Source organism: Aspergillus pseudonomiae, assembly GCF_009193645.1.
Source record: "Aspergillus pseudonomiae strain CBS 119388 unplaced genomic scaffold BDV37scaffold_78, whole genome shotgun sequence".
Classification (NCBI taxonomy): Eukaryota; Fungi; Ascomycota; class Eurotiomycetes; order Eurotiales; family Aspergillaceae; genus Aspergillus; species Aspergillus pseudonomiae.
In genome coordinates this window covers 111,721-134,505 of record NW_022476070.1, presented here as the reverse complement: position 1 = coordinate 134,505, position 22,785 = coordinate 111,721, and the positions used below count along the sequence as shown (strand labels likewise).

The 22,785-nt window shown below is 48.7% G+C and overlaps 10 protein-coding genes across 10 annotated transcripts; 4 read left to right on the top strand and 6 right to left on the bottom strand.

The window, feature by feature from the left end:
* Positions 1-505: 505 nt before the first annotated feature.
* On the bottom strand, positions 506-4,835 carry BDV37DRAFT_202718 (peroxidase/cytochrome P450 family protein). The gene is made up of 8 exons (XM_032079874.1): positions 4,802-4,835; positions 4,286-4,628; positions 4,123-4,220; positions 4,020-4,068; positions 3,776-3,968; positions 1,544-3,722; positions 1,368-1,494; positions 506-1,288 (listed from the first exon to the last, which is right to left on the bottom strand). The coding sequence occupies exons 2-8, from the start codon at positions 4,550-4,552 to the stop codon at positions 962-964; spliced, it is 3,240 nt and encodes a 1,079-aa protein (XP_031937808.1). The 5' UTR covers positions 4,553-4,628; positions 4,802-4,835; the 3' UTR covers positions 506-961.
* Positions 4,836-5,735: 900 nt separating this feature from the next.
* BDV37DRAFT_257665 (trans-2-enoyl-CoA reductase (NADPH) TSC13) lies at positions 5,736-7,650 on the top strand. The gene is made up of 4 exons (XM_032082975.1): positions 5,736-5,806; positions 5,960-6,421; positions 6,509-6,724; positions 6,783-7,650. Exons 2-4 carry the CDS (start codon positions 6,382-6,384, stop codon positions 7,460-7,462), a joined length of 936 nt encoding a protein of 311 aa, XP_031937807.1. The 5' UTR covers positions 5,736-5,806; positions 5,960-6,381; the 3' UTR covers positions 7,463-7,650.
* A 131-nt stretch (positions 7,651-7,781) lies between these two features.
* Positions 7,782-9,163, bottom strand: BDV37DRAFT_257663 (putative alpha-1,6-mannosyltransferase subunit). The gene is made up of 3 exons (XM_032082974.1): positions 8,749-9,163; positions 8,254-8,687; positions 7,782-8,168 (listed from the first exon to the last, which is right to left on the bottom strand). The coding sequence occupies exons 1-3, from the start codon at positions 9,038-9,040 to the stop codon at positions 7,938-7,940; spliced, it is 957 nt and encodes a 318-aa protein (XP_031937806.1). The 5' UTR covers positions 9,041-9,163; the 3' UTR covers positions 7,782-7,937.
* Positions 9,164-9,367: 204 nt separating this feature from the next.
* On the bottom strand, positions 9,368-10,930 carry BDV37DRAFT_257661 (mitochondrial 54S ribosomal protein bL28m). The gene has a single exon (XM_032082973.1). The coding sequence runs from the start codon at positions 10,317-10,319 to the stop codon at positions 9,681-9,683; it is 639 nt and encodes a 212-aa protein (XP_031937805.1). The 5' UTR covers positions 10,320-10,930; the 3' UTR covers positions 9,368-9,680.
* On the top strand, positions 10,480-12,377 carry rvb1 (RuvB family ATP-dependent DNA helicase pontin). Its single transcript, XM_032079871.1, has 4 exons — positions 10,480-10,845; positions 10,910-11,129; positions 11,186-11,733; positions 11,791-12,377. Exons 1-4 carry the CDS (start codon positions 10,702-10,704, stop codon positions 12,250-12,252), a joined length of 1,374 nt encoding a protein of 457 aa, XP_031937804.1. The 5' UTR covers positions 10,480-10,701; the 3' UTR covers positions 12,253-12,377.
* Positions 12,378-12,502: 125 nt separating this feature from the next.
* BDV37DRAFT_274444 (uncharacterized protein) lies at positions 12,503-13,732 on the bottom strand (the record flags this gene model as incomplete). Its single annotated transcript, XM_032085237.1, has 2 exons — positions 12,503-13,123; positions 13,193-13,732. The coding sequence occupies 2 exons, from the start codon at positions 13,730-13,732 to the stop codon at positions 12,503-12,505; spliced, it is 1,161 nt and encodes a 386-aa protein (XP_031937803.1).
* Positions 13,733-14,838: 1,106 nt separating this feature from the next.
* On the top strand, positions 14,839-16,249 carry BDV37DRAFT_202596 (v-SNARE protein VTI1). Its single transcript, XM_032079872.1, has 3 exons — positions 14,839-15,498; positions 15,559-15,965; positions 16,029-16,249. The coding sequence occupies exons 1-3, from the start codon at positions 15,319-15,321 to the stop codon at positions 16,114-16,116; spliced, it is 675 nt and encodes a 224-aa protein (XP_031937802.1). The 5' UTR covers positions 14,839-15,318; the 3' UTR covers positions 16,117-16,249.
* On the bottom strand, positions 16,250-17,865 carry BDV37DRAFT_202609 (DSC3 family protein). Its single transcript, XM_032079873.1, has one exon. It carries the CDS (start codon positions 17,348-17,350, stop codon positions 16,382-16,384), a length of 969 nt encoding a protein of 322 aa, XP_031937801.1. The 5' UTR covers positions 17,351-17,865; the 3' UTR covers positions 16,250-16,381.
* isa1 (Fe-binding Fe/S cluster assembly protein ISA1) lies at positions 17,732-19,251 on the bottom strand. The gene is made up of 3 exons (XM_032079870.1): positions 19,236-19,251; positions 18,222-19,137; positions 17,732-18,150 (listed from the first exon to the last, which is right to left on the bottom strand). The coding sequence occupies exons 2-3, from the start codon at positions 18,895-18,897 to the stop codon at positions 18,113-18,115; spliced, it is 714 nt and encodes a 237-aa protein (XP_031937800.1). The 5' UTR covers positions 18,898-19,137; positions 19,236-19,251; the 3' UTR covers positions 17,732-18,112.
* Positions 19,252-19,301: 50 nt separating this feature from the next.
* Positions 19,302-22,429, top strand: BDV37DRAFT_296873 (ARMH3 family protein; the record flags this gene model as incomplete). The annotated part of the gene is made up of 8 exons (XM_032090208.1): positions 19,302-20,128; positions 20,184-20,306; positions 20,382-20,462; positions 20,520-20,673; positions 20,738-20,850; positions 20,914-21,248; positions 21,299-21,709; positions 21,766-22,429. The coding sequence occupies exons 1-8, from the start codon at positions 20,048-20,050 to the stop codon at positions 22,427-22,429; spliced, it is 1,962 nt and encodes a 653-aa protein (XP_031937799.1). The 5' UTR covers positions 19,302-20,047.
* Between the last annotated feature and the right edge of the window lie 356 nt (positions 22,430-22,785).

The window sequence follows — 22,785 nt, the reverse complement described above, 5'->3', positions numbered from 1 at the left end:
TCAAAGGACTGAAAGAATATGATGAGGGACTGAGGTGGGTGTGTTGCGGCTTTCAGTAAGTACGAAGTACCGCTGGGCGTCAGAGGAACAGGGAAACGGTGCAGGTCGTTCGCCCTGTAAGGTTTGACATCCAGATCGAATTAAGACAATATTAGGTGAAAGAACCACACACAATGAATAAGGGGGGGTGGTGAGGGAGAGGACGTGGGCGAGGTTTGGATGGGGGTATAAAAAGAAAGATGAGTAAAGAGTTGGAAGGTTCGTGAAATTATCCCAATAATGGAGCTTCTTCTTGTCAGGTTCTCTCCCGTTGTGGCTCATTCACCTGGACCAGTGGTAAACTTACAGTCAGAAACCGGAGCGGGTCTTCTTCCCCGCCGAGGCAACAAGTCAGCCCTGCACTATTTACAACTGTACTAACTGATACTAACCACTTTACTGCCTAAACATTTGTTTGTTTACTTCTAATTTTCCGACGGATTCACTCTCATCCGAATATCCCAGCAGACAATATAATTGATTTCTCTGGGCTGGGAGTAGCCACTATCTGGTAGTAGTACACTTCCTTATACACTGTATCTGTATTCTCTCGGTTTGATTTCAGTTGTTCGTTCCTGGTATTTCAGGCCATACATAATATATATTCACGTCACTACCCCTCATCCCACCGGAATCTATACTACCTCATATTCCATGCATCCTTATGCTGTCATCTTCCTCCCGCTTTTTCTTCTCTCTTACAAGAAGGTTCAGATGATGCTCAAAAAAGCAAGACGAAACTACGCATAAAACTCCCACCTACAGCTAATTTGGCAGGGAAAATCTCAATTTATTTCCGTGGCGGTGCCTTACTGTACATACAAATCAACAACAAAGTAATAACACAGTCAACAGTACAACATTTTTAACGTATATCCAAAAGAGGCGGCTTATCAACATTGCGTTTATCGCAGACCGGACGTTACCTCTCCATTCGCGGCAACTCACCATCCCACTGAATCTTCATGCTAGTTGGGAAGGGAGAAAATCCGCTTTGGTCTGGAGTCATGTACTTTGCAATTCCACCAGGCCCAGACAGCCTTTTCAGCTGCCCCTGAGGCCCCGGGGCACGGCGCAGATTATCCAAGCGTCCGATGACCTTGAGCATGGTGGTAAGCGCTAACTTACAAAGCCCAATACCTAAGCACTGATGTGAACCAAAACCAAAATGAGCGTAGAGATCCATATCGCGATCAAGTCTGACCTTTTCAGGCTCTGGAAAACTTGCCGGGTCCATGGAAGCGGAAACCTAGAAAAGTGCAAACAATAAGTTATCTGTGCCCACGATAGTCGTGTTCTGTTTCATTTAGGATATTGGCCTCACTCACCAGGTTGCAAAGAATGTGTTGCCCTGCCTTGAAATTTAGCTTCTTACCGTTGTCTTCAACGACAGTGGGCTTGACCACCATCCGAGGTAGTCCCACAGACGACCGTAAGCGGGCGCCTTCCATGAAGCTTCATATGGTTAGTTGCGAACAAGGATACTGGGGCGAGAAATCCATACTATCTTAACAGCAGTTCGTCGGTTTCCGGTGTATCAACCTTTGCCAGCCGTTTAATATCAGGCAAATGGACTGACCCTTCTTCCGAAAGGTAATAGTCAAGACATTGTGAAAAAAGCTGCGCTTGGTTTGCCACCATGCCCCCAGCAGTTGGCAGAATATGAGTCCATACAATCTCATCCGCTGGCAGGCCGCTGGCAAGGAGGCGTTGGATCATGTGGACACCGTATTCACTGAGCACGTCATGTCGGTGTAAACTACTCACCAAGTTCGCAATGAACCCAGTGTTGTTAACAAGCTCGACATTGGCCATTGCCAACTGCCCGAGCTGCTGCGTCACTTCCCGGGCAGCTTGGTTAAGTTCAAATGAGTTCGCAGGATCCGCATCGTAGAAAATTGAGGTGAAAACAACAGCCATGATCTGGTAGAGTTCGGTTTCCGTGAAGACTCCCCGGGGGTTAGATTCAGTCTTCAAAGGCAATGAAAAAACATTTGCGCAGAAATGAACCTGAGCAGGATTTGCAACGTCTCGTACAATGTCAACTTGATTGATCCCAGCAATCTTGTAAGAATTTCTGTGCAGAAGCTTCAGAGTTATGTCCTCATAGAAGGATTTGATTTCATTCTCCCATCTCTTCCGGTACAAAGCAGCTCCCATCATCTTGCGCGATGCGGCATTTGGAGGCCTATCCCCAGACAACATAAAGTCCCTGCCAAAAGGCTGTTTTCCACGGTGCATCAAGAATTCGATCTTTGAGCCCCATGTGACCTTGAATGCCTCTGGATCAGACAGTATTGACATACAAGCCGAATGAGAGTGAATGAACTGGGGTGGGGGAGTGTAGCCAGGCTTGTCCCAGCTATACTTCTCAGCAAACCCAAGTTTTGTCAGTATCTTCTTGTTTTCAGATGGAATAACCAGAGGGAGATGTGCGTAGATCGAGTTTCCCTTGAAATGGTTCGGAAATGCTCGCAACACAAGCTTATAGAATACATGGCCTTGATCGACTGAGTCCTTAGGTTCAATCTCGCTAAAGGCCCAGTTTGTAAGATGCCTTGGAGTGAAATCGACTGTGTAGAAGCGATCGCCTCGGACCAAGGCAACTGCGTCGGAGAGAATGGCCCTTGAAATTGTGAAATTGGTACACAAGCCACTTCCAGGGACCACGGCTTCCTTTGTATCCTCGACGATAACACCAGGGTAGATCTCCACATTGTCTGGGTGATCATATAGTCGTTTGAGCTGCTCAGATATGTAAGGGTCAGGATTGATCTCCTTAAAAGTTTTGTAGGGGGTCAGGTTAAAGTAGTTCCGGAATTCGTTCAAGGTAGCCAAATTCCAGGAGCGAGCTTGTTTAATCCCCAACGCTTCAATGCTTCTGAAGATCGTTGGAACGTTAGATGCACCAAATGCGCCTACGCAGTCCTCAACGCTGTCCTCAAAGATTTTGACGAGAGAGTCATCGTCAAAGGATCCATCAGGCTTGCGCTGTAAGCCTGCAAACGGACGATCCTGGGGTTGCTCTGGAAGGTTTGCCTCCCACTTTCCGAGACCTCGCACGAACTCCTGCAAGGAGACACTGTTCGGATCCCTTCCAGGAAAGATATCTTTGTACAAATCTTCTGTCCACTTCTCGTCACGTTGAGAAATGCAAGAATGCCATCTGTACACAAGGTTGAATTCAGCCGAGACTTGGTTACCGGTAGCCTGAGCTGCTGCTTCGCCAAGTAATCCATCCTTCATTTCAGCACGGGGGTCCAAGCTCCAAAGGCTGTCAGTTCGATTAATATTCAAGATCGTTCGCACGTAGTCTTTGAGTATTATGTTGACATAGAGGCCGCAGGTTACTAGCCGACCGGTTTGGAACAGATCGTTATCATATCTTGCATATTCTTTGGTGTTCGACTCATCCGGCTTTGTGAACCGGCCGCCTTCGTTAATTGCGGCCAGCTGTTCGACGACGTGGTTGTGAAATCGGTTAAACATGATCAAGATTACGCCAATACCCGGAGGAAACCCCAGTACACGCTTGGTAGAGAAACAGTCCGGCTTGAGCTTTCCATCCTTGAAGGTTCTGACAAGGTTTTGCTCGTCTTGGTTATTTCCATACAGTGGCGAAAGGTCGAGATATGAAGATGTTAAAGAAATTGTGCTGTCGTTGCGGTCCGTTTGAAATAGGTCTTGATGGATGTTAGATATGAATGGGTGGTGAGCGTTATTGGCCGCTACTCACCATGGATAATAATGGATGCAATGTAGAACAGAATACTAGAAATCTTGTTCGGATGTTCCTTAAAATCTTTGCGTGCCAAAAGCGAATCGAACAGTGTTTCTGGATCCGGGAGCGCAGGAGATTGCAATGTCTTTGGCCGAACGGATCTCGCGTAATGAGAGCCGGCAGCGCCGATATGAGGCCACAAAACGTTCTTCTCTGGTATTAGCAAGCGCTCTACTCCAGGAGGGTGAGACAGGTTTACATTGCCTGAGCCATCTGCTTCTCGATACGAGTATTCGCGGCCAAGGTAACTACCTTCATTGTTAGACGTGCTAGCACAGCTCATGTCTTATCGACCAACATACGAAACCGGGAGGTGTTCCAGATCTTTCCACAGCTGGTTGAGGAAGGCATTTGTCAACTCCTTTCCAACTCGAGAGGTGGAAGGAAGTGCAGAGGTAAGCTAGAATGAAAGCTTCTCATTAATATAAGCCGCGACTACCCGTCCCAACGATTGCAGCAACGAACCTGGATCAATCGCTCCATAATATATTGCTTATCATTGAGAGGCTCTCCCGTGGCAGCATTTTTGGTGAGTTCCACGATCGTCTTGACATCGCTGAGATCCATACGGCCCAGATCCCTGACAATTCCCGTGTTACTTGAGTCTTTCACATATGATCCATCCCCTGTTTCGGTGGGCAACGGCCGTAGTGATGCTGACACAACCTTTTCAAGTTGAGAAACAGTCTTTCCTAGTCCATTGACCACACCACCACTCTCACTCTCTGTCATCGTGAAGTAGAGTATAGAGGACTATTCACAGCCGTCGCAGCAACGGAAACCAGAAGAAATGGTAAATATATATTAGCTGTTATTGAATATCAGTATTAATGATCTAGAAACAACGGTTGCTCCTTTCCCGCCATTATCTTTCATCCTAAGTAACGGACGTGATAACATAGGGTCGTTGTAGAGATTGGGCAAAGCCAGAAGGCCAATAGGGATGTATTTTATTAGCAGGAGGGGCTCATAGTTACCCACCTATATCGAAAACCCAAAGAGATGAACGCCCAGAGTTTCGAAAACCTAAGAAGTAAAAGTGGGTGTGAGGCTGGTGATGACCGATTTTGTAAAGATACAACGAGGCAGCCACTGAACTCTCAGAGGGGGAAAAATATGGATATACTCATGAACCGTGGTATTTGAACGTAAGACAAGAGAGATGAATAAAAGGAGCAGGAAGTTGTTCCTGTAACTGGTTTTTATATGTCCACGACCATATCGGCCTAACTTTGTGAAGGATTACGGTGCGGCTGAATAAATAGAGTCAGCTCAAGAGGATCAGCTCCAATGTCATTTGGATTAGAAAGCATGCAACTACTAACTAACGAACTAACTGTTCGCCGTTTCTCCTCCCTTGACAAGGAGAGCCCCACTGGCAGGTGTGCCAGTGAGACTGCGTTGATTTGATTCGCGCACGGAGTATACGAGTCGACGGCTGAGGCATACTAATAATACGACGTTGCCGTTCATGGAGAAGGGAAACCCACGCAGCCCGTGGGGAATTCTAGGCCGAAACTAAAGAGAAAAGTTACCTTGGAGCCCGAATGGCCCCCCATATCCAAGGATCACCATGAACAGCTAACTATTGGATCAGATTGGTTTATGGGACTGGAAGGCCCGATCTGCGACTGGAAGTTCAGCGAGGTGGCGCAAAAACGCAAACGGAAATTTGTCTGTGGTAGGTTCCATTCATATTTATTGCTCTAGGGGATTGATGGTTCGTCGGGATTGCCAATTCTCACGGGTTGGCCAATTGAGACATGAGAAGACATGATCATGATATCTACACCCCTTCTTTGCATGTCGCAGACACCGTCATGGTCTCAGGGCTGTCACAAACATTGTTTTTTCTTAGCTTAGCACCAAACGACGCCAATCATGTGACAGCGAAGGTGGCTGGCTGAACTGACCGGGCTAAAGGACACTACTGGGTGCCAGTCGTCCTGGTCCTGACCCGTCTTCTTACGGATTATGCAAGAGGAGCTGAACATGAAGTGATAAGTATTCATAATTAGAAGATATGCCACCAATGCGCAGGATCATGCCTCGGAAGGAAGCGTTCAATGATAAGCCGGCGTATTTTTGCTTTTGTCTTGGGGTGGGCCAATGCATTGTACATACAGTACAGAGTCTTACTCGGAGTAGGATATCAGTTTTCATACTCTGCATGTCCCTGATCTGCAGGATGCTTCCTTCTCCCTCATATGACTCAAGTCTTCGAAGCATTTTCTCGATAGCCTAACGTGCTATCACTTTGCCTTGACTCTTCAGAGCTTCTGGAAAGTTTAAGTGGTTGTTTCTTGGCGTCGCCCCACCTTGAAAGCTCTCAACTTTAAATTTTATTTTCCGTCCTCAACATTTACAAAACCCGAACTGTTGATATCACGTGATCACTGACGAGCCGAGGTCAGGATGGGCCTATCACCAATCGTGTCTTGGTGGTCCTTCCCTCTCGAAATATTTGATACTGGTCGTCGTCTAAACAGCATCCAGTTGTCTACTTGCGAGTTTTGGTCATTGAATTCGGCTATCTTGACGGGAAATCTTCGATTTCAATTATGGCGCCAGCAAGTATTACATTAATTGTTGAGCCCCGGGGTATGTGTGCCTCCTGCACCGGCTGCCAGCCATTGGCACAAAGTCTTTGTGCCTCTTAGCTCCCTACCCTTACTTACCCTATACTAGGTAAACCGATCAAGAAGCTCCCCAAGGAAATTCAGATCAGTCCCAATGCTCCCGCCCAGGTTATCTACACGGCGCTCGCGGCGGCCTCCGGCTTTTCCATCCATCGCCTGAGAATTACTAAAGGAAGCGACCGCAGTGTAGTACCCAATTCGAAGGAGACTACAGTCGATGATACCGGTCTGAAAGAGAGAAGTGTTGTCCATGTCAAGGACCTTGGTGTGTGAAGGCGCAGCTTCTGATCGTTATGTGCAATAAGCTAACACCATCTTCCCAGGTCCCCAAATTGGCTGGCGTACCGTATTTATCATTGAGTATTTTGGCCCTCTGGTCATCCCTGCTCTGTTCCTCTATCCTCTTCGTCCGTATCTCTATTACAATTTCGACAAGCCACTTCCCGAACCATCCTACCTTCAGCAACTGGTCTGTGCACTGTTGTCTATTCATTTCCTGAAGCGTGAATTTGAGACCATCTTCATCCACCGCTTCAGCAATGCCACGATGCCAGCACGCAATATCTTCAAGAACAGCGCACACTACTGGGTCCTGGCTGGCTTGAATATCGCCTATTGGGTTTTCCGCCCCGACGCGTCTGCAGTCAACGAACCGAACCCTGCTCTCCTCTACGCTGGTCTCGGCCTCTTCGTTTTTGGTGAACTGGCCAACCTGAACTCGCATTTGGTGCTACGTGGCCTGCGCCGTCCGGGTACGACAGACAGGGGTATTCCCTCAGGATTTGGATTTAACCTTGTCACCTGCCCGAACTACCTGTTCGAGATCATGGCCTGGGTCGGTGTCTATCTCGTCAGCGGTCTCAGCTGGAGCGTGCTGTTCTTCATCGCCGTCGGCGGTGCGCAGATGGCCGCGTGGGCTAAGAAGAAGGAACGCCGTTACCGCAAGGAGTTCGGTGACAAGTACAAGCGCAAGCGCTCCGTTATGGTTCCTGGTCTTATTTAGTTTTGACCAGAAGAAATCAAATCACTTTCTTTTTCAAGGACTGTGGTGAGGTACGGCTAGCTCTGGGCTTGTTATTCTTAATCATTTCGAACCTGGTCACTCTCAGGTTCATTGTTTTAAATAGAGCCGTTAGAACAGTAGTCCGTGGCAGGGGACAAGTGTTTCTTCTAACATGGCTACTCGAAAACTAATCATGACCGGTATCACGGGCTATGCTGTCAGCCCATGATTTCCGATTGTACGTTTCCTCAAGATACTTCTGTCAAAAATACTAGAAATAATAATTGAGTATTTGTTACATTAGACATCAAAAGCTAGCAAATGAGAAACGCTCTACATGGAAAAGGTGCCTCCAGCTCCAAAACACCGACCTAAGATTATTCGCAGGGATCCACCCAGGACACAAACTTTTGGAGCAGTCCGTGTGTCCAGCGTGACAGATTCCTCATTCAATGAAAATAAATGCTCAAGGCAATCAGTCTTTTTTGAGTTTTTTGCTCCATAGACGGTAATATGGTTCCATCTCTTTCTCGCAATTCCGCTTCGTATCTGTGTCACATCCAAAGAAGCGAATGACCAAGTCACCGTCCTTATAGTTTCCATCCGCGCCTGCGCCCGACGAGTCCTTGCTGTATGCGTTGATTGTTCGCTGAGGAACCAAGGCTAGTCTGGCCAGAATCGTCGGGTGCCACTGGAGAATATGATCCTGGAAAAGTGACTGCCGTTAGCGTCTGTGGTACAAGCGGTCGTAGAACAAAGCGACCCGATACGGAGCTAGGATAGCATCTTACCAACGCATGTGCCTCGGCCTTGGCGAAGTTGTAGTTGCGATACAAAGGATCGAACCATATGTCCAGGAATGTCTGCGCAAACTCGCCCTGTTTGATAACAAAGCTCCCGGCGCTAAGACTCTCGCTGTCTGTGCTGAGAATGAGGTCCACATCCTGGGGCTTTAGATGCGAAAAGGTCTTGATTATGCTATCCGGCGGGACAACGGGGACGTCCTTGAGCATCAACGAATCTAGACGACTCTTTTCGAGGAGGTGCGATTCCAGTGACTTGCTCGGGTCCATGATCAGCGCATGCGCATCGAGGTAGAAGAAGTTCTTCGAGTACGGATGGGTGGCCATCGCATGTCGAACGGCTGGGACGACGCCCCAGCTTCGCGGGGCGCTCTCCAGTGTAGTTTCGTAATCGGATATGTTGGCAAAGAAATTCGTATAACCTTGAGCAACGCACGTACTGTAAGTAAGTATCACCGGTCGGTAAATCGTGTGTTCACGTACCATGTTGCTTGGCGTATTCTTCTCTGTTCTTGGTGATCTTCTGAATGTAATCAGCGCTCCAGCGGGCACGGTCTAGAACTGTCACGATGACAAGACTTGACGTCCCGGCCGGTGCTGCGGGAGTTCCTGTACTTGAATAAAATAGCTGCGATAATAGGAAGTAGGTCACCACCAGTGCGAATCCTAGGATCGCAACAGCTTTAAGTTGTTTCCTGCGCTGTAACGACAGCCGGGAAGAGCGGCCGTATAGAGGAGCATTGAGGTTCCTCCGAGGTGGTAGAGCGAACTGCATGGTTGAACGGTTTGCCCCCAGCGGTAATTTGCTGGGTGACTGGGAGTACAGTTGGACGAAACTACCGATCAGGGCATTCTAATAGAAAGTAGACCCTGGGCTGTGTGGAAATGTAGCTTGCAGCGTCGCAGTACTTCTGGAACGGTCCTATCTAGTATCTGCCGCATCCGGAAATTAAATGCGGATCATCAACGGCCCGACATATTCTCCAAGACATTTCCTGAGGTACTTTCTTGGTTGGCCGTTGGCTGTATTGGCGGCTAAAGAGTATTCTGATCTAGGTTGCAAAGAAATGTCGAGATTCTGTATATCTGGTGTGAAAGGTCATAGCAGTGGTACTCGCCCCATCCATGATATTTCAATAACGAACTATTTATATTTAACCCAAAGTAGCATTGACAACGTATAAGTACACTGAAGAGCTAATCATGCAAATTTAAGGAAATAAATGCAACAACTGAGTGGTAGTTGTATGCTGGCCTCCGCTGTCCCTCCCATCTATCAATACCGGGAAGTGGTATATGAGGCATTGCCGACCATGACCAAAATAATAATACAGACGCCCATCCATTGATCACCGCAAACTGGAACAAAATCAACTGTCCAAAGTCCTTCTCCAGAAGCTTTTATTCCTCCCTCCTTAATACTGCTTCTCGTTGTAAGTTGGCTTCGTGATTTCCGTGATGTTGGTCAGATCCTCCGCCTGCGCCTTGATTTCGGCTTCCTTTTGTGCCACCCACTCCTCGAATGATGGCGGTTCGGGGAGTCCTAAGCGCTTCCGCTCTTGTCGGAATTGCTCTTGAATCTTCTCGGTCTGCATAACCTTCCATCTCAACTGCCATCCGAACACTCCAAGTTCCTTGACCCGCCCCGGCCGGTCGTCAAGAAGGTAGTTATCGAGTCCACCAGACTTCCGGATTGTCCTCAAAGCCTTACGTGTAACCTTGATAAACAGCCACTCCTCAAGTGCTTCGCTGTAGATCTTCTTTCGACGGACATTTGGCTTCCAGAAGCGTCGGGTTTTCCCCTCATTACGACCTTTGGAGATCTTGTTTCCGAATTGGATCATAGCGCCTCCATAGAGACCGCTGTTCGACTGTTTGTAGACATAGTTTGGACCGTAAGGGTAAGGAGGAATGTAATCAGGCAGCTGTTTCGTCTTCTGCGTGGCCAGTGTCGTGGAAAAGGACCGTTTGGAGGCGGTTAACGAGAGGTTGCGAAAAGCCGAAGAGAGGGAGAACGGGACGGACAAAGCCGAACGAGGTTGTAAACCCGCCATTGTCTTGATCAAAAGGTCGATATGGTATCGACCATGACAGGGAAAGACAGTCGAGAGGAAGTAAACGGCGTCGACGGGCACGACGGGTAATGCGATATTGAGGGCCGGAGTAGTTCGTTGACTACCTTAGTGAGGTGAAAGAATTTGGGAGTTGGCCTCACCGCCTTAGCAACGGACGGCTATCATTGAGCGGTCCCTTAAGCTGTGCTTGAATTTCGGCCAGAAGCATCCATCGCTATCGTCCTTGTCTCCAGTTTTCCCTGCTGGCCCATCAATTACGTTTCTTCCCGATAATATTTCTTGTTGCTCTAATCCCTGACCGTTCCGACTATAATTTAATTAACCTATCGTGACTTCTGAGTGAGGTCGCAACCCTTTCACCATGGTCCAGATTAGCGAAGTGAAGGGCAATTCGCGCGAAAACAGGACCGCCGCGCACACGCATATCAAGGGTCTTGGATTACGTCCTGATGGCACTGCAGAGGCTTCCAGTGATGGATTCGTTGGCCAAACGACCGCCCGTGAGGTGCGCGATGCTCTTCCTCCGACCGCGTTACGCAACGATCACGGTGCTAACTAGCTCTCAATAGGCATGCGGTGTTGTTGTCGATTTGATCAAAGCGAAGAAGATGGCCGGGCGTGCTGTTCTACTTGCCGGTGGACCAGGAACTGGAAAGACGGCGCTCGCCCTTGCCGTATCACAGGAACTGGGAACCAAGGTCCCATTTTGTCCAATCGTTGGCAGTGAAATCTACTCTGCTGAAGTTAAAAAAACAGAGGCACTTATGGAGAACTTCCGGAGAGCGATTGGTGCGCGGACCATTTTTAGAGAGTTTAAGTGTTCACGCGGTTAACATGCTTTTTAGGTCTCCGTGTGCGCGAAACCAAAGAAGTGTATGAAGGTGAAGTCACCGAGCTTACGCCCGAGGAAACTGAAAACCCATTGGGAGGCTATGGACGCACAATCAGTCACTTAATTATCGGATTGAAGTCTGCAAAGGGAACCAAGAAGCTGCGCCTTGATCCCAGCATTTATGAGGCTATCCAGAAGGAACGGGTCACCGTTGGAGATGTTATCTACATCGAAGCGAACACTGGTGCTTGCAAGAGAGTTGGACGATCAGATGCCTATGCGACCGAGTTCGATCTTGAAGCGGAAGAATATGTTCCTGTGCCCAAGGGGGAGGTCCACAAGAAGAAGGAAATCGTACAGGATGTGACGCTACATGACCTGGACATGGCCAACGCCCGACCACAAGGTGGACAGGACGTTATGAGCATGATGGGACAACTGATGAAGCCCAAGAAGACAGAGATCACGGATAAGCTGCGCCAGGAGATCGACAAGGTAGTTAGCCGGTATATCGACCAAGGAGTTGCTGAGCTGGTTCCTGGTGTTCTATTCATTGATGAGGTATGTGACTTATCATGGCTGCGTTTTCGCCCCACGCTTCTAACATTCCCATTCTAGGTCCACATGTTGGATATCGAATGTTTCACCTATCTCAACCGTGCACTTGAATCCACAATCTCCCCCATTGTCATCCTTGCCTCCAACCGCGGCCACACTGTCATCCGCGGCACCGACGACATCACCGCCGCACACGGCATTCCTTCTGACCTCCTCGCTCGCCTTCTCATCGTCCCCACCCACCCTTACTCTTCCGACGAGATCAAGACTATCATCCGCCTTCGCGCCAAGACCGAAGGCATCAACATCACCGATCCCGCCCTCGACAAGATCTCCGAGCACGGCAGTAACGTCAGTCTGCGGTACGCACTGCAATTACTAACCCCCGCTAGCATCCTTGCACGGGTCAACGGACGGCCAGGAGGCATCGAGGAGGCCGATGTGGCCGAATGCGAGGACCTCTTCCTTGATGCAAAGAGAAGCGCGACGATTGTAAGCCAAGATAGCGAGAAGTTCCTTTAGAGGGCGTTTTGTGGAAACGAAGATCTTTCTTGAATTAATGCTTTGGACTGAGAAAAGACCACAAGAATAAAGGAAACTGAAAAAAAAAAGAGCAATATGTATACCATGTCTGATGTATCGTGTACTGGTCAGGCAAATGATCCATCATAGTCATTAACGTTAATGTCAGCTAGTCTCATGTTTTCATTGGTCTCATTTCTCCACTATAGAAACCAGTTCTATAAAGGCTCTCTAGCATCAAACCGGCCGACTAAGATTTAAGCATTCTATTCCCACCCAACATCCACTCAAACATAATCTCAACCCTCGATACAGGGAACCCAAGCGCCCCCAATAAGATCCACGACATCTGGAGAACCAGAGCATAGAACCGAGCCAGACAAAGTGCCGTCCGAACCAGATGGTCTTTTAATCCTAGCTCTGTAACCGGCGATGTCGAGGAACACATGGGATCAGGGTGGTAGTGAATCCCAAAAGGTACCTGCGCACCTAAGTGCTCAATAGCAATCTCGAGACCAGAAGTAACCGCATCTTCGAGAAACCCACGCCCGGTCCAACGGAAGCCGTAGCTTAATCCCCTCTTGTTCTGGATTAACGGAAGACGGCTTTGAGCTTGGAGAGTTGCGGTGCTAAGCTCGGGTTCGGTATACTCCCATATGCTGTGTGCGAAGCGAGGATGGGGCGGCGTAAATGGATTCAGGGTGATGTATAGCCGGTCGAAGAGACGAGTTGGGATATTTTGGAGGGAATTTACGTTGTATGTGAGGCTGGATTTGCGGGGAGTCCAGGCTGGGGGTTCATGCTGGGTGTTATCGGAGGGGTCTAGGCTGTAGTTGCTGGTGGGCCAAGATCCGTGGATGTTGGGTGCCAGCTGTGTCGAATGTGTAAGTGGTGGTTTTTCGATCGTGTCGCTCCTGGTAGAGGGTCGTGGGTTACTTACAAAGGGGTCTGAGTGTAAGACGGCGATATTGTTAGTTGTTTTGAGCCCCTCGATGATCTCCGTTTCATCGGTATCTATATTGGAACCTAGTATCTTGAGAATCTCGTCGTTATCCACGGCGAAGATAATATGATCAAAATGTGATTCTCTACCATCCGCTGTGAAAAGGCTATTCTGTCTTTTATCCACACGGGTTATCTCCCGGACCCTGGTATTGAGGTGCACATTTTCAGAGGAGAATCCCTTGGCCATGGTCTGAACAACATGGTTTGTTCCGCCATCGATACGGCGAAAATCTGGCGTTGTTCGCCGTATGCCAAAGAGCTGATGGTCGCATAAGCTGCGAATGAGGGTCTTGACAGGTAATTGCGGAAGTAGCCTTCCAATATTTATCCCCCATAGGGTTGAAAGCAAAGGCGCTAGATACTGGTCGCAAAGACTTTTTGAATACCCTTCGTTCGAAAGAAATTCAACTGTACTGAGCGACTGCAGAACGTTGGTTTTGTCACGGGAAGAACGCTTGTCTATCAGTATATCCATGGCCAAGTAATTAAACCATATGATGTCGAGCAGCAAACGAAGGGTTCCTAAACTGCACAGCATCCACGGGTGCAGGAGAAGGGTATTCAAAACGCCACCACACCAGTCATAAGTGTCTACACCGTCTGACACACCAAAAGCAAATGGTACAGTGGATGTGCCTATTCCGAGGAAGCGGAGCAAAGACACGAGATTGGCTGGACACAGATGTTAGCCCTGAACTGCCGTTCTGGTATAACGAAACTAACGAGAAGCCTCAGCATTGAAGGCTGGCGATTGTGTGTTCACATCGACCGCTTTCCTATACTGCTCTAATGGCAGGGATTTGATACGCCCACCCAAACTTGCTGAAGCCTCAAACAGGTGGACATCATGCGCCGATTGTTGCAATGCCCAGAAGCAAGTGGTTCCAGTGCAGCCGCCGCCAACGATAGCGACTCGTTTGGAGTGAGGAAGTGGCATGAGACAGAAATTCTTCTAATAACCAGCTTTCTATCCGATTGAAAAGACAGTACCAGCAATTGAAAGGTAAACTCAGGCCTTCTATACGAAGCGCAACGGTTGGTGCACGGGCTGGAGAGGGAGTGGATGAAACAGCAGATAGATCTATACTACTCGCCCCCATTCAGACCTCGGCTCATCCTTTCCAGGGGTGGCGAGAATCAGGGCGGTCTCAACTATGGTGAAAGGATTAGTTCAGGATGAAACGAAAGATTGCCAACATAACACGGTTACGGGGTCGTCCAGACATGCTTTCCGATCTACTTGGGTGTGATCGTATCAGATGACAGGGCGGTTAATCATGGGTGAACCAGCGGCAAATTGGCTTTTAGGAGGATAAATATCGCATTATGACACTCCAAACACCCAGAGTGATCATTGGCCAGGTTCCAATCTTGAGGGGGTTGTTTTACGGGGTTAATTTGCATACTCCACACGCTCCAGTTGTATCAGGGGCACACTATAGTTGGGTGGCTGGCTCATATCTGCACGCATATCAGATTTCCGTTGATCGTGAGCACATCAGTTGCAACTAATGAAAAGCTAGCAAATGACGCATTTCGAGCACAGAAGATAGTTGTTTTTTCCTAGAGTATCAGAGGAAGATCCGCCAATCGATCCGTAATTATAGCGTACTACTAGTACATCCATAGTAGGAAGAGTGAACTACGACTAACTAATGATTGATTCTCAAGGCGGGAAACCACAGCCTCGGCCGCGCATCACGTGTGGGTCGGGGGTTCCTGTTCCGGAATGCCAATCATTAGCATCCTATCGTCATTCTGCCTACTTTCCCCCTCATTCAACAGCAGGTATTCACACCTTTCGGTCTTTTTCGTGTGTCCCTCATTTCGCGCATCAGTGGCCACTCCCTACATCGTGTAGTGTATCCGTGTGGGCGCGCTCAGTTCGTTCTGAGTCCTGACCGATCGATAGTGCCACCAGCCACCGCAAGATAAGGTGGTCCCAGGAATCCGCCTGCCTATCAGCGACTATTGAGCGCTTTAAAAACCCAGTTTAGACCAACGCCGCTACCTATACAAATATTTTCCTTTTTTCTTAAACATAGATAACATCTCGCTATCATGTCGAACCCTTTGGATACCGATGCCGGCTCGGAGCTGTTCAGTAGTTACGAAACCGAGCTGAAGCTGATACAGGCCGATCTGAACCAGACATTGGACCAGATCGCTGAGTCGAGTGGAGAGCAACGGAAATCAACAATAAGGAAAGCGGAACAGCTGCTAGATGAAGCTACTGAACTGGTTGGTTGCCTACCTTACAACTCTCCGTGAATTCTTATTGACAGGCCCGGTCATTTGCAGTTGGACCAGATGCGCATGGAGAAGCAGAACATTCCCTCGGCGGCACGGTCAAAAGTCAACGCACGATTTCGCAATTATGCCACGGACCTTGATGAGTCGAAACGCAAGCTCAAGTCTCTTTCTGACGACCGGAAAGCGCTCTTTGGCGATCGCTACACCGACGACCCGCAGGATGTACACTTGGAGCAGAGGCAGCAGCTTCTGTCCGGCACGGACCGCCTGGAGCGCAGCTCTGCCAGACTCCAAGAAAGTCAGCGGATTGCTTTGGAGACGGAGGATATCGGCCGCAACACGCTAGCAGATTTGAATCAGCAGCGGGAAACCATCATGAATACTCGGAGCAATCTGCAGCAAAGCGAAGGATATGTTGATACCAGTATCAAAACGTTGAGGGGCATGGCCCGTAGGTACTGACTCCTTGGACTCCTCCTCTTCTACGCTATAGCTCATATTGCTAACACTTTGCGCAGGATGGCTACGAATCGGATAATTACGATTGCGATTATAACCGTTTTGGTTCTCCTAATTATTGCCGTTATCTACAGCAAGTTTCATTAAGCGTTAGGGCTAGCAGGCGTTGTGCGGGAGTTCTTCGATTTTACTTTCATCTTACGATACAGTGTCTGCTGTAGCAGGCACTGCTAAAGCAACGTTGTATGATAGCATCTCCATGGCCTAATCAAGCCGGCTTTTGTAGTTTTGGTACAACTCAACGACTTAATTGGCCTGTTTTATTAAAAGCAAGAACAAAACTTCGGGGTATCATTAGCACATAACGAGAAGCAGAAGGGCGAAATTCAAACGCAAGAAACACCACCTAGTATCAGTTCATGATACGCATTGTCCCAAATGCGAGATTGACAACCACCCCAACAAACACTGCCAAACCCTTTCGCCAGCTCCAGACGCCCTCCTCCCGCCTCAACCACATCGCACACCCCACTGGCCAAAAGAAACCCATGACAGCGCCCCAAAGCATATCATCCATAGCCCCTCGCGACCCCGACCCAAATCCCCCATCATCATCCGTGAAACCCGCTCCCTCTCCAGCCCCTCCAGCCCCAGCTGCCATTGCCGACGAACCCTCGTCCATCCACCGATCCTCAAGCTCCCGCAACTCCGCCCCACTCGGCATGGTGTCTGGCGTTCGCGACACGGACTGGATAGCCATAAACTGCGACCGCAGCGCCGACACTTCAGCAGGGGTAAACCCCGCTGACAACAACCGGTCAAAACCACGGGGCGCAGGCGTCGTCGAGGAAGTCTGCTGCTGCTGCTGCTGACTCTGCAGATTTGACTGATCACCATCTTTCTGTGTCTGATCCTCTTGCTGGAGTGTAGATGCCAACGATGCTTCTGTCGCTAAATCTGTAGCGGAAAGGACGATATCGCCTATCGAACAATGGATGTACAGACGGGGTTGTTCTCGGACGGGCGCTTTGCCCTTTCCCTTTGCCTTTGAGGGATCGGTGTCTTCATCGTCGGAAGGTAATCTGGGTGAGCGGGAGGGTGAGGGGGGTAGTTTCAGGGAGACGGAAAGTGGGATGGTGTCTTCGAGACCGCGGCCGGCGTAGATCAATCGGAGACGATGGGAGGAGAGGTTTGGTGGGAGTCGGGTGCGGATTAGTTGTTTTAGGCCTGCTGATGTGGCTGTTTCGGGGTATAGAACATCGAGTGGAAGATCGGGGATTGAGGCTGAGAAGCGGATAGTGAGGAGAAGAGGGTCAGATGTTAGATCCTCCCCGGAATTGTGCTTCGGGGATAAGAATGTTGGTGTTGTCATTTTGTTCATTGAATTATTAGTTGACGGGGGGGCATGAAATGTTCAATGGTTGCACGAGAGTTGAGTGTTGTCGTATAGTAGCAAGTCGAGAGGTAAATGATGGTACCTGCGGAGGGTCCAGTCAGTGGGCTGATTCCCCATACTCGGCGTACTTCCCGATAAGGGCCCACGTGATGCCGGGTTTGTTGTAAGAGGGAATACTAGTATTCTGTATTCTGTACCTGTCACTCTTCTCGGGGATCAGAAGCTAGAATTCCTGTTTGTCCTATATGGTTTCTAGTGTTTCTTTTGTGGAGTTCTAAGTTTCCTCCTATTCATGTTATGCATCGATGGCGTACAGCGGTATTCTATAGGTCATGGCGGGAAACTCTCGCGGAGAAGCGGAAAACTTGCGTTTAACATCCCCATCTGATATCAGAAGCTTCCAGAGCAAATAAATTTTTATACACATGAAGGAGTGTTTCAAGAGTTTTTTGTCATTGAATTTGATATCTTTATTGATAGTAAACAAAGGGAAAAGCGAGCACAGAGTCACTCAGTACGCACACTGCGCATAGGTCGAACAGCCAAGGTCAAGTCCTTGACATACAGGAAGAAAAGAAAACAGTATGTATTACACGATGTGGGCTTTATAACCCGGGAATCACTGATGTATTCAACAAGGAAAAAGGGGAGACTCGATAATCCCAGGAGAGAACAATCCGTAAGAACGCCGTCCGATGCACCGTTGATAATTCCAAAAGGCCGTAAAAGAAAGATCGGAATCGTAATCTAAACCATGAAGGATTCACCGCATCCACATGATTCCTCTGTTGAGAACATGTTAGCGATCATGGTTTCACAAACAGTAAGGGAAAAGAGAAGTAGCTGGAAAACATACTGATATTTGGGTTCTTGAAGATGAATTTCCTGCTCAATTTATCTTCTTGCCAATCCATCTCGCTACCGATGATGCTGAACAGCGCCTTGCTGTCAATCAAAACCTTGACGCCATCCTGTTCCACAACTTCATCGAAGGTACCCGGCTTCTCCACGTATTCAAGATGGTAGGCGAGGCCCGAGCAGCCACGGTTCCTTACGCCCACTCGGATCAATTTCGGGTCCGGCTGAGACAGTAGCTTACGGAGTTGCACAATAGCCTCAGGTGATAACTTCATGGCCGCTTTCCGTGCACGTAGCTTCCTCCGAGGCTTTTCCGCGGGTTTCGAGGCGGGAGCAGTCGACTCGACGGGCTTGGACTTCTGTGCCTCATTCTCTCTGAGGCTAACATTTGAAAAGACTCCTTGCTGCTGTGCCGATGTGTCTCGGAGCGGAGGGAAGTCTGCCGAGATAGAGGTGTCGTAACTTCCGCCGCTCCGGGGAGGTGGAAAAGCGGTCGGCAAGGAATGTGGGCGATACGCAGTAGCGGTCTGCATGTCGCGCTTGGAAGACCGGTGGGCATTTCCATATGAGGAGAACAGACGATGGGCCGGGGTCTTGTAGGGATTTCTCACACAGCGCAACATCGTTGTGGATGATGTCACTGGAGAGCGAACCGTAACTCTGCAGAAGGACATGATGACTGTAGATATAAATATGAGGTGTTCAAAGGCTCTATGCAATGATAGAAGTAACAAAGCCCTAAGTTCTCATAGGATCTGATGTGATCTAGTGGAGAGGGAATGCAAATTGTCAAGTAGGTTGGGAATTGATGTGACTCGGGAGGTTGAGTTCTGTTTTGAGGCGGAAAGAAAGTCAGCAGTCGGTTAAGAGGGTCACCGCAAGTACCCGGCCGGCCAATCACCGTCGAGGTGTTTCTACACAAGTTCAGTGGCGCCACTTCTTGTCATCTGATCAGGATTCTCATGTAGTGCCATTTATGGGGTAGATGACAGTCGGCGAGTGGTTCGCTTACTTTGCAGGAATGCGGCTCTGTCCTTCAATCTTTTATTAGTAGTGCAATTGTTCTACTGACTTGGATTTTATGGGGAGGAAACCATCAATTACCTTCCCGTTAATAAGGTGATTGTCAGCTTGTTCCCGCAGCGGGTACCTCAGGCACGAGCTGAGACGATGACTAATGGGTTTCTTCCACATTCGATCCTCAATAACGTGGAATGTCACCAAGGTTGATAAGTACCTTCTGGTGCGCTTAGTCAACACCTGGAATGATGCTGCTGCAGTGTCTACGGAGGCTATATTAGTATTGAACCTGGTAATAATGGTAATAAATGTGTTTCTCCAGGCTGTCAATATTACTAGTAAGTTTATCGCCCCTGACTAGAATGATTATGTCATCGTCAATTGTAACTAGTTAACTAAGTTATTGTATGTTAATTGTTATTGTTTAGGAGAATTGATGGCTGGAAAAATTATATGGGAGTGGTTAAATAGGATATTAATCAAATCGCCCTGAGACAACAGAAAGGAGGTTTAGTTTTATATTTAAAAGACCTCAAACAAAGTGGAGCGTTTGGGATGAAATGAAATGTGGCTTGACGGACCAAAGAGCGTGGCTCATGTGGGTTTTGAAACCCAAATAGGCAGAAAAAGGATGTGGCCGTTCTTGGGTGCGATACGACGACGACGTGGTTGTAGTGATAGAAACAATAGAACCCATACTCCGCCTCATTCTTGCCCGTCTGTCTCTTGTCTGATTGTTCTCCTCACTGCGATGCTAGCCGTGGTCCTATGTTCTATGCAGATCATTGAATCCGTCTAACCATCATGGAGTCCCCCTTAACTCAGCAAACTAGACCCGAAACCTTCAAGCCTAAAGTCGTGCAACTATACGAGAACCTATTTCAGGTCCGTCCAGCCACCTCGCCTTCTGGCTTAGTGAATACTAACTTACTCCTTGTAGACCTCGGACTATAATGAACCCTCCGAGGGATTTTGGAGGGAGTTCTTCTTGCTGCCGCCTGATCGGAGCCAGCTCAGCTCTATCCTAGACCAGCTCAGCCCTGATGAAACGCTCCACTTACAGGTAACATCCCACCCATAGTCTTACCCAATCCATAACTTACGGGAATGCTCTTGTTGCGTGCTAACCTTGCACCAGGTTCAAACCCAACAGCTTTTCACTCGGGCCATCCGTGAAGCTGCTTCGAGAGCCAGTCCCGTGGACTCGTATGCACTAGAGGTGCGTATATTCCTAGAAGTCATTGCTTTGTACTTCAACCTCTAAGAAGTGATGTAGACCTTGATGGTATTTCTGGCTTGCGTCTTGAAGAAGAAGTACACCAACCCTAGTTCGGATGTCATTACCGTTCTTGCAGGTCTCGATCATGTTGACCAAGTTATTTCGAACTTTGTCGCCGTATTGGATGGCATTATTCGCAATGGAAGCAGCTGTAAGTTTCATCAATATCTCCCTGTCATGTTGATGAGCCGGGTCCATGCTAACCGCCTCCTCAGTTGATTTGCGCATCAAGGCTATTAAGACAGCTATCGCCATGACCAGTGGCGCATACAAGACCAGTCTGGTTTCGTATTTAACGCATCGCGATTTATTCCCGTCCCTCATGAAGGTTTGTCCTCAATGCGCATCGACTCCTTTAAGCGTACCCTAGAATATCTAATCTGTCGTACAGTTCGTCCAAGAATCTGAAACTCCAATCCAAGTATTTGACCCATTTCTTCTTCTGGGATTGCTAGCAAACTACAACAAATTTGAGTTCCAAAACCCTTACCAGCTGCGACTTGACGACTTTGTCAATGAGACAAGCATCCAGAAGATTGTCAAGGGAGTCGGGCTCTCGTGCGCTGCTGTGAGGAACGGTTATGTTGCTGTGCAGGACGATGCCCCCGAAGGGTGGACGCTGTTCAGCACATTGGTTTACTTTGGCCTGGGGGCCCTCTCTCCAAGCAAGAAAGACAAAGCCAGCGCACCGAGTGCAGAAGAAGCCAAGGAGATGTTCGCGATGCTGTAAGATAGAGTGCATCCACCGGATTTGACCAACAAGCTAACAGAACTAGGCCGGCCCAGCAAGCAGCTATCCTTTTGGCTACTTATGACTTCACAAATGCCAACAAACTCTTTGGCCAGAATCTGATCAGCCAAGCCCCAGACAAAGATAATGAAGAATCGCCATTTGCTAGTTTCCTCTCGTTGACATCGTATCTTCTGCACCACGCCTACCGCTCCCCAAGGATAGCGCACTATGCCGAACTCAACCTCTTCACGCTCCGTATCCTCGCCGAGGACTCCACCCTCTGCAAGCAACTCTGCAGCGAAGAAAACAAAAGAAAAATCCGCCTCTGTCGCCAAAGACAGCCATATCTACCAGTAGTCCCAGGGGACCGCGTCCTCGCAACAGTCATCTTCGACATCATAATTGATACAATCTCCCACAACCTGCGACGCCGCCTCGATGTCAACATCTACAGGTGCTTCCCTACCAAATCCACTCCCACATCATGCCGCATACTGACCGCATCAACAGCCACTCAATCGCGATCCTCCTCCGCCTCCTCACCTACCTATCCATGAACAAAATCCGCCTAGCGTACCACTGGTCGGAGCTCTGGCGCAACCTTCTCTCGCTCATGCGCTTCCTAACAACCTACGTCACCGACCTCGCATCCAACCCTAACATCACCACCCTGACCACAACCCTCGTAGACCTAGTCGCATTCTGCGTCTCCGCAGGCGACACCTTCCTCCCCGACCCTTCCTCGTACGACGACCTATTCTACAAACTGGTCGAGACAGGGCCCATCATCACCAAATACCGCGACGTGTATTCTCTGAAACCAGCCAGCTCGAAGCCCACAGACCCGAACCCATCCAAAGACGTCCACGTCGCGGCCATTGACACCCTCATTTCCGTCTCAACCCACTTCTACACCCTGCTGTTTAACCCGGAGCAGACCGATGCGAAGCCCGATGGTGATGGCCAAGGCGTGGCGCCTATCCCGGCGCACCGGAAGAAAAACCTCGGTCCCAGAGAGGTTCATCGCATTATCAAGCAAGGGTATGATACGTTGAGCATTCAGCCGCCGGAGGGGCTGAGCGCTTGGACTAGGTGGCGGGAAACGGATGCGAAGACGGAGCTGAAGCAGGCTGCCAGGTGCGTTGTTGAAGATGCGAGGCAGCTGGTTGTGTAGATAGTTTGCTTGGTTTTGGTTTGTTCGTTGGTGTGGCTTGAACTTGTGTCGAAAGTGCTATTACTTCTGTGGTTTCTATGGGAACTTGATACAGAATGCCCCATGATATCTGTACTTATTTTGGTCTATGAAATCAAACTTGATGACCAAAGCAAAGAGGGATTAGAAGATTAAACCGTTCCATAACATTCGCCAATTTCCTCTAATGTTACAAAGTGAACCGTTAGAAGCCATAACTCGCGTAAAAAGCTAATTCCTCCCATGCTCCTGAAACCACCACAGTGCTGAAAAAAAAAAAAAAAACGAAAAGGAAATGTTCTTCAGAAAAAGTATAACAATTTACCATCATGCAATGT

Coding starts and splice junctions, on each gene's coding strand:
- BDV37DRAFT_202718 (XM_032079874.1), bottom strand. CDS start 4,552: ATGACAGAGAGTGAGAGTGGTGGTGTGGTCAATGGACTAGGAAAGACT. Junction 4,069..4,122: donor CTGGAACACCTCCCGGTTTC/GTATGTTGGTCG, acceptor CAATGAAGGTAG/TTACCTTGGCCGCGAATACT. Junction 3,969..4,019: donor AAGCAGATGGCTCAGGCAAT/GTAAACCTGTCT, acceptor ATACCAGAGAAG/AACGTTTTGTGGCCTCATAT.
- BDV37DRAFT_257665 (XM_032082975.1), top strand. CDS start 6,382: ATGGCGCCAGCAAGTATTACATTAATTGTTGAGCCCCGGG. Junction 6,422..6,508: donor ATTAATTGTTGAGCCCCGGG/GTATGTGTGCCT, acceptor ACCCTATACTAG/GTAAACCGATCAAGAAGCTC. Junction 6,725..6,782: donor TGTCCATGTCAAGGACCTTG/GTGTGTGAAGGC, acceptor CCATCTTCCCAG/GTCCCCAAATTGGCTGGCGT.
- BDV37DRAFT_257663 (XM_032082974.1), bottom strand. CDS start 9,040: ATGCAGTTCGCTCTACCACCTCGGAGGAACCTCAATGCTCCTCTATAC. Junction 8,688..8,748: donor AGAATACGCCAAGCAACATG/GTACGTGAACAC, acceptor GCGTTGCTCAAG/GTTATACGAATTTCTTTGCC. Junction 8,169..8,253: donor AGGCCGAGGCACATGCGTTG/GTAAGATGCTAT, acceptor TCACTTTTCCAG/GATCATATTCTCCAGTGGCA.
- BDV37DRAFT_257661 (XM_032082973.1), bottom strand. CDS start 10,319: ATGGCGGGTTTACAACCTCGTTCGGCTTTGTCCGTCCCGTTCTCCCTC.
- rvb1 (XM_032079871.1), top strand. CDS start 10,702: ATGGTCCAGATTAGCGAAGTGAAGGGCAATTCGCGCGAAAACAGGACC. Junction 10,846..10,909: donor GCCAAACGACCGCCCGTGAG/GTGCGCGATGCT, acceptor AGCTCTCAATAG/GCATGCGGTGTTGTTGTCGA. Junction 11,734..11,790: donor GTGTTCTATTCATTGATGAG/GTATGTGACTTA, acceptor TTCCCATTCTAG/GTCCACATGTTGGATATCGA.
- BDV37DRAFT_202596 (XM_032079872.1), top strand. CDS start 15,319: ATGTCGAACCCTTTGGATACCGATGCCGGCTCGGAGCTGTTCAGTAGT. Junction 15,499..15,558: donor TAGATGAAGCTACTGAACTG/GTTGGTTGCCTA, acceptor GGTCATTTGCAG/TTGGACCAGATGCGCATGGA. Junction 15,966..16,028: donor TTGAGGGGCATGGCCCGTAG/GTACTGACTCCT, acceptor CACTTTGCGCAG/GATGGCTACGAATCGGATAA.
- BDV37DRAFT_202609 (XM_032079873.1), bottom strand. CDS start 17,350: ATGAACAAAATGACAACACCAACATTCTTATCCCCGAAGCACAATTCC.
- isa1 (XM_032079870.1), bottom strand. CDS start 18,897: ATGTCCTTCTGCAGAGTTACGGTTCGCTCTCCAGTGACATCATCCACA. Junction 18,151..18,221: donor CTTCAAGAACCCAAATATCA/GTATGTTTTCCA, acceptor TGTTCTCAACAG/AGGAATCATGTGGATGCGGT.